Below are 6582 nucleotides of genomic sequence, written 5' to 3' on the forward strand. Positions count from 1 at the left end.
CCAACAATCATTCCACGGTCAAAATCACTAAGATCACATTTTCCTCATTCTGATGGTTGAGGTGAACATTACCCGACGCTGCTGTCTGTATCTGCATGCTTTTATGTACACATTTTATGTATATGTAATGTGCATGTACGTACATTTTATATATGTGTGTGTGTATATATGCATATATATATATATAGTAAGTAAGTTGTTGTATATATAGTTGTGATTGGTAGGCTAACTGTGATGTGATTAGCTTTGCAGGAAAATGCAAAAATGAATCTGTAAGAGACTTCACCTAACACAATTATCACCTCGACTTATCATTCTGAAATGATTACTCCGTCATCTATCATCTATTACTAGTCACATTTTATATACTGTAGTTCACAAATCCACAGTAGTCACATTCACAGTCACCACAAGGGAGAGCAATTTCAAATCCCGTGGATGAGTGCTGTTCTCGCGATATCTGCGGCACGACTAATTCGGGCGGAAGTAGTTTTGCAGCCTCTTTTCCGGCGGCCATAGCGGAATAATCGGTAGGGTAAGCGATGATGGCAAATCTGTATAACTTCTATCTGTGTCCATCCGCAACACTTTAGTGTCTAAAAGGTTCAAATCTCCATTCGCGGATATAGAACCGTACAAATGTTCACAAGACGGTGATATTTGTGAATAAAGTCACTGCAGACTCCCAGTTTATGTGCCGAAAGGCCGAGCTAGCATACTGCTACCTAGCATTCACACACTGCTCTGTATGACTAAAAATGTCCAGACGTTTGGACTCTTAAGAGAGCACTTTGGTTATGTTTACAGCGTATATGTTTATGAAGGTTAAAGGGGGAGGAGGAGTAAACTTTTTTGAGTTATTTCTGCTCTACGTTAAAACGCTTTTTGTAGCTTGTGGCTTCACGTTTCCATGTTATGGCAGTTATGAATGGTCTTGTAATGTGGCACTGTTTGTCGGTGTCTGGTAAAGCCCTTAATTAATTAAAGCAATTAATTATTAAAGAGCTACTGTCTTCATTTATTTCAGATTTAAGAGTTGTGATAACTGAAGTTGTGTTTATTGTGCCTAAGGAAATAGTTGTGTAGTTTGTGTTGTGTATGGTTACCCTTTAAAAGTTGGCCCGTAATTCCCTTTTACACAGTTTTTTAGTTTGTGCACAGATTAATCAGTGTATTACCACCAGGCCTTGTTGTGCTTGCTGTTTGTGGGCTGACTTGTCATCTTTTTTCTTGTCCACAGCCATCATGAAGATCAATCGGTTTGTGACCTCCTCCCGGCGTAAGAACCGCAAGAGGCACTTCAATGCCCCGTCACACATCCGCAGAAAGATAATGTCTTCACCTCTGTCCAAAGAGCTCCGCCAGAAGTACAACGTAAGGTCCATGCCCATCCGGAAGGACGATGAGGTCCAGGTAAGACTGTCAGGGTAGTGAGAATGTCCTACTGTCTTAAGTTTGTATTGATGTGCCTGATTTTGTATTCAGTACGTCTACAACGATAATCAGATATTAAGACGATACTCTGATTAAGAAACTCCCATGTAAACGGTGATTATTGATGACCTTAATCTGACTAAAGTCATACTTGAAGTAAACACAAATGGAATTAAGACATGTGGAGTATTCCTGTTTTAGTCGTATTATTGACATGTATTACAGACATGCACACACCTTAATCACACTATTAACATCGTGTGGGAGTTTTCACTGCATTTTGTGACAGGACACGTACACACACGGCAGTGCTCAACCGTTAGACGGCAAACAAGAGAGCACGGCTGCGTCCGAAACCTTTACATGTATATTGGTTACCATATAGTCCGTAAGTATGTGGTCGGATGCAGCCCATGGCTTCAAGCTGTCGTCTGTTTGCACGTATAGCATGACAAATAATTAACTGCACTTGAAGCTTTTGGGAAATTTAAAATGAAACACCCAAAACTGTATACGGTACCATAACGAAGACCAACTGTGTTGATGCGTGAAATTCTGGAGGGAACGTCGGACGGCGTAGCGTGGTGACGTAATGACATGCGCCATTAATCGATCTATGTTCTATAACGTAAAAAAAAAAGGAACATGAAAGGAATATTCTAAAAAACTACTCATGTAAACACCTTAATCAGAATATTGTCTTATTCAGAATAAGTTAAATAATTTGATTATTTTGCTGTCCGTGTAAACTTGTTGATTGATTTGTCCCGGGTTTGCCAGAGAGAATTCTTTCGGCATGTGTAAAGATTGGTGGTCTTTGAACGCGTTATTTGACGGACTTACTGATGGCCGTTTTAGCGCCATTACAGCTATATTTCTGTTTATCTTCATAATTCCCATTTTCTGCACAAGCCCAGGTCGTTCTGATTGATCTAAGCAGAACGGATATTGTCTTTAATTACAGCTTATTATTAGGAGATCATCATATAATCTGGCATGGAGAACATTTTGCCTGTCACACAGTCTCTTATAGTGTTTGTCCAAGATTTTATTGTGATCGTGTTATGTGGTGTGACGAACTTTAAAGACCTCATTCTTCTAAAGCCAGGTTAAATCGGTGTCTATCAGCTGCCGCCATTAAACAAACTGTTAAGTGACATAATGTCTTGCATAGGACACGCTGTAACTTGAACTTCTGTTTAGTGGATTTCAGGTTGACCTGATGTTTCCGATATAGTAATGTCTAATGTACAGGGTGTCCCAAAAGTCTCCATACATGGTGCACTATGTTTTCCAGCATCATGTCGGTTGTGTCTTCGCCAGTGGATGTTTGTGGACGTCCGCTTCTCGGCTGGTCCACAGCACTTCCAGTCTTTTAGAATTTGTAAATAAGTTTGACAACAGTGTCGTGTGTTGATGTGCTCGCCATGTTTCCTGTTAAAGTCCATCGCAACCTTGTGACAGCTTCCTGATCCAGCCATGAGAGTAATTTCAATACGTTCTTCTTTTGTCAAAGGTGTTCTTAAAGACTGTCTGGAAAATGTACTTGTATATTAATTATGGAAAATATTTGAAGACATTTTGTTAAAGTGTTTATTTCCCGTTCATGGAGACTTTCAGGACACACTGTTGTATATTGACGGGTAACAATGCAGCAGAGATTTCACACTAAACACTGATATAGACTCGGACTGTTGTAATTATTGTGTACTAGACAACTGTATTGATGTTTAACATCCTTGTTTTTGAACAGGTGGTCCGGGGACACTACAAAGGCCAGCAGATTGGCAAAGTTGTCCAGGTATACAGGAAGAAATACGTCATCTACATTGAGCGTGTGCAGCGTGAGAAGGCCAATGGAACCACCGTTCATGTGGGCATCCACCCTAGCAAGGTATGTTATTTTAAACTGTGTATTTGGCTGTGGCTTTAAAGACCTAAAAGATGTTTACACAATAGTTTTGAATATTGAGCTGATATCTGGATAGCGTTTATCCACATAAATGCATTCAAGATGCGTTTAAATCACAAACGTGATCATCTCTTTGCCGTTGTTACACAAAGTGTAAGTACTTTCTGTCCAAGTCCTGTTTAATAAATAAAGCCACTCCCAAAGCATTGTCATAAGGCATGTGGCTTTAGACCAGGGTTTTTAAAATTTATTTATTTTTAAACAACATGTATGCAAGATGACAGTTGTGCATATCCTGCGTTTGTTTGCCGTGTTGATTGTATGTGTCCCAAAGAACGATCACGATGCGTGTGGTGCAGTGCCTGTGCAAACAAAACCGGGTCTATATGAAGCTCTCTGATGGGTTCGACATTAGCAGACTGAATAAACTAGCGCTGTGTCTCAAATGACATACGTTTATAAGATTCTAGACTGTTTTTGAGCATAAACGCTAACCAATGTCACTATAAAGTCTTACTATTTGAATTACAAAACCTTTAATTTAGTTTAGCTTGCCAGACGTCTGGTTTTGTGTTATAATCTTGTGGATGTTCCACATTTGCATAAGCGCTCCTAGTTATTTACAAATGTAAGCTTACAGTATGTGATTTGGGACACAGCTCATGACGATGGCTAAAAGATAAAACGAGACATGAACAGAGCTTGTCTGTGTCTAATATTTCCAGGTTGTCATGAGATTGCGATTAGGAAAATTTAAGGCTGTGGAAAAGCGGTAATTATTTTGCATAGAACCTGGTAACTAGGAACAAGACAAGTGTTGATGTTATGAGTCGATTTTCATATTGCACATGTCGGAGCAATCAGATTTTGTCTAACCAGAAATTCATTTAACTACGACCATAAATGCTTGTTATTAAAGGATACAACCCAAACACAATACGCATGATAATTTAGTAGGTAATGTAAATACCGGGAGGTATTTACACTGTGGGTAAGGAGGCCGGGCAAGCCCTTCACACCACATCAGACTAATTTGTGAATTCAGAACACAAACGTTAAGTGAAGTTGTAACAGTAAATGTAGGTGACCCTGACAGCACAGCTGTACTCTGCTCCCCTGTCTTGTTTGTGGTGTGATCCCTAGTTTGGTTTTTAGCTCATGTTGGTCCATTCACACCTGAATTGTCAAAGATGTTTATGCATCAGGTGATGTACTTGCTCCCTGTTTTCTGAGGCTCTACTGATCCTAAACTCTCTTAAGGCACTGGTCACTAACCCTGTTCCTTGAGATCTACCATTCTGCAGGTTTCATCTCTAACCAAAAGCTAACACTTGTTTTAGCAGATCAAGAACTTCTCAAGGCAGTGATTAGATGGTCAGGTGGGCACGATTGTGGTCGGAGATGAAGTCTTCACAATGTTAGCTCTCCAGGTGCAGAGTTGGTCACCACTGCTCTAAGTTGACCTGTAATTTTTGATTATGACCAAAGGGTGCCTCAAGCAATCGCCTCAAGATCACTATGGGAATGCTTTACAAAAAGTTTGATAAAAATCTCAGAATGAAAGATCAATTTGAAGATCTTGAATAGTTGTATCTGAGGCTGCAGACTGTTTCTGCAGTTTCTGGAACTTGAATATCATTCTGCAAGAAACAATAATATAATGATGTGACACAACCAGTCCTAATTGTATGAAAAAGAAATTGTCTTTAATGCTCTGAGCAGCATTGTGTGTCACTCCACTCTTCATTCTTGTGGCTCATGGAGTTTGCTATATTTTTGAAAGCTTTTTATTTAAAATGAACAAAGTATTGTATGGATGTGATTTAAAATGCAAGTATAGCGTGCAGTGCTTCTGAATGTGCCTGTTTCTGAAATGTGGCCAATATTGTGGTGATCACGTGCTAGCAATTGTGTAGCAAGTGAACTGGAAATGGCTTTTTTGAATGCCGTGAAGTAAAGATCTAGATGTTATTTGCTTTACTTTGTCATACTACAGAAGCTGTTACATGGCCACAAATGTCTATTCACTGTTTTTATATACTGCAGCAGTTTCTTAGCAACATACTTTCTTTTATTCATTGTTACTTTAGGCTAGGAAGGTTATGCCAGGCTTTCAATTTCATTTCTGAAGCCCAGAGTAGCGTTCGTGTTGAACTCTATGAACTCGATGTCAGTCCTACAATGTTCTTATAGAAACCTTGTGTTAATCCTTAATGTTGAGCTTCTCCTATTCCACTGGCATACACTATGTTGCATTATTATATTAATAACTATGAAGATTGTATACTTGGAGACCTTTGGAGTTGGTTGGTTGGTTGGTAGATTCACTGGTTTGGGTGAAGTCAGAAAGCCAGATCGATGCAAAGCACCTACACGTAACTTGATTAAATGACCTTTTTTCTTTTGCCTTAGACGTATTGCTTATTTCTGTATTTATTACAAGTGTAAATTTGTCCCACCTTTTTTTTCCTTTTTGAACAGGTTGTGATCACCAGGCTAAAGCTGGACAAGGATCGCAAGAAGATCCTGGAGCGCAAAGCCAAGTCACGGCAAGAGGGCAAGGACAAGGGCAAATACAAGGAGGAGACCATTGAGAAAATGCAAGAGTGAACATTACCTTTTTGCTAACAATAAAAGTCCACGAAAAAAAGATTGCACTGTGTTGGGTCTTTTTGTGACTGTTGTGTGGGGGATATGATTAGAGTTATAGAGCCTTCAGAAATACATATACTGTATGTGCACAGCACAATCAAATTATTTTCTTTGCAAATCTATCTTGGTAGTAGCTGGGATCAGAGAATAATCCATGGCACGTTGTCCCTGGAGCAGTTGAGATTTAAGGGCCAACAGTGGTGCTGAGATTTTAACTCATGACCAGTCCTTACCTCAGATGCTGAATCAATGGGCTAGCACTGCCTGATCTACTGGTGTGGAAGAAACCAGATTGGGTGGAGTTTGCTGCTTTTAATACAGCTTTACACAATCTCTTCATCTGTGAATTGGGAAAGGGGAAGTTTTCATTGTGAGTTAAAGAAGTAGTCTCTGCTGAACAGTCAGCTGTGATCAGTGTTGAGAATCCTGCTTCTTCATTACGTCAGATCATTTGGCTATGCTCCTTCTGGATCCCCAAAAGACCTAATAAACAATATTTTACATTTTATTACAAAAACTATTTAAGTTAAATAAGCAGGAGACTAAAAGTGTTATATAAGGGGGATATATTCATAAGTCTGTAT

General features: G+C 39.3%; 1 protein-coding gene across 2 annotated transcripts; it reads left to right on the plus strand.

The window, feature by feature from the left end:
- The first annotated feature begins 469 nt into the window (after window positions 1-469).
- Window positions 470-5998, plus strand: rpl26 (ribosomal protein L26). 2 transcript variants are annotated; one of them, XM_053641858.1, is made up of 4 exons: window positions 470-535; window positions 1241-1413; window positions 3188-3328; window positions 5828-5998. In XM_053641858.1, exons 2-4 carry the CDS (start codon window positions 1246-1248, stop codon window positions 5954-5956), a joined length of 438 nt encoding a protein of 145 aa, XP_053497833.1. In that variant the 5' UTR covers window positions 470-535; window positions 1241-1245; the 3' UTR covers window positions 5957-5998. The 2 variants fall into 2 exon arrangements, with proteins under 2 accessions (XP_053497833.1, XP_053497834.1); XM_053641859.1 differs by having other exon boundaries at window positions 477-530.
- The last annotated feature ends 584 nt before the right edge of the window (window positions 5999-6582 follow it).

Source organism: Ictalurus furcatus, chromosome 14 (assembly GCF_023375685.1).
Source record: "Ictalurus furcatus strain D&B chromosome 14, Billie_1.0, whole genome shotgun sequence".
In the NCBI taxonomy this organism is placed as follows: Eukaryota; Metazoa; Chordata; class Actinopteri; order Siluriformes; family Ictaluridae; genus Ictalurus; species Ictalurus furcatus.

What these genes read in the sequence shown, in the direction of transcription:
- rpl26 (XM_053641858.1), top strand. Translation starts at nt 1,246, where the DNA reads ATGAAGATCAATCGGTTTGTGACCTCCTCCCGGCGTAAGAACCGCAAG. An exon ending in GGAAGGACGATGAGGTCCAG is followed by an intron (nt 1,414 to 3,187) that starts GTAAGACTGTCA and finishes GTTTTTGAACAG; the next exon opens with GTGGTCCGGGGACACTACAA. An exon ending in TGGGCATCCACCCTAGCAAG is followed by an intron (nt 3,329 to 5,827) that starts GTATGTTATTTT and finishes CTTTTTGAACAG; the next exon opens with GTTGTGATCACCAGGCTAAA.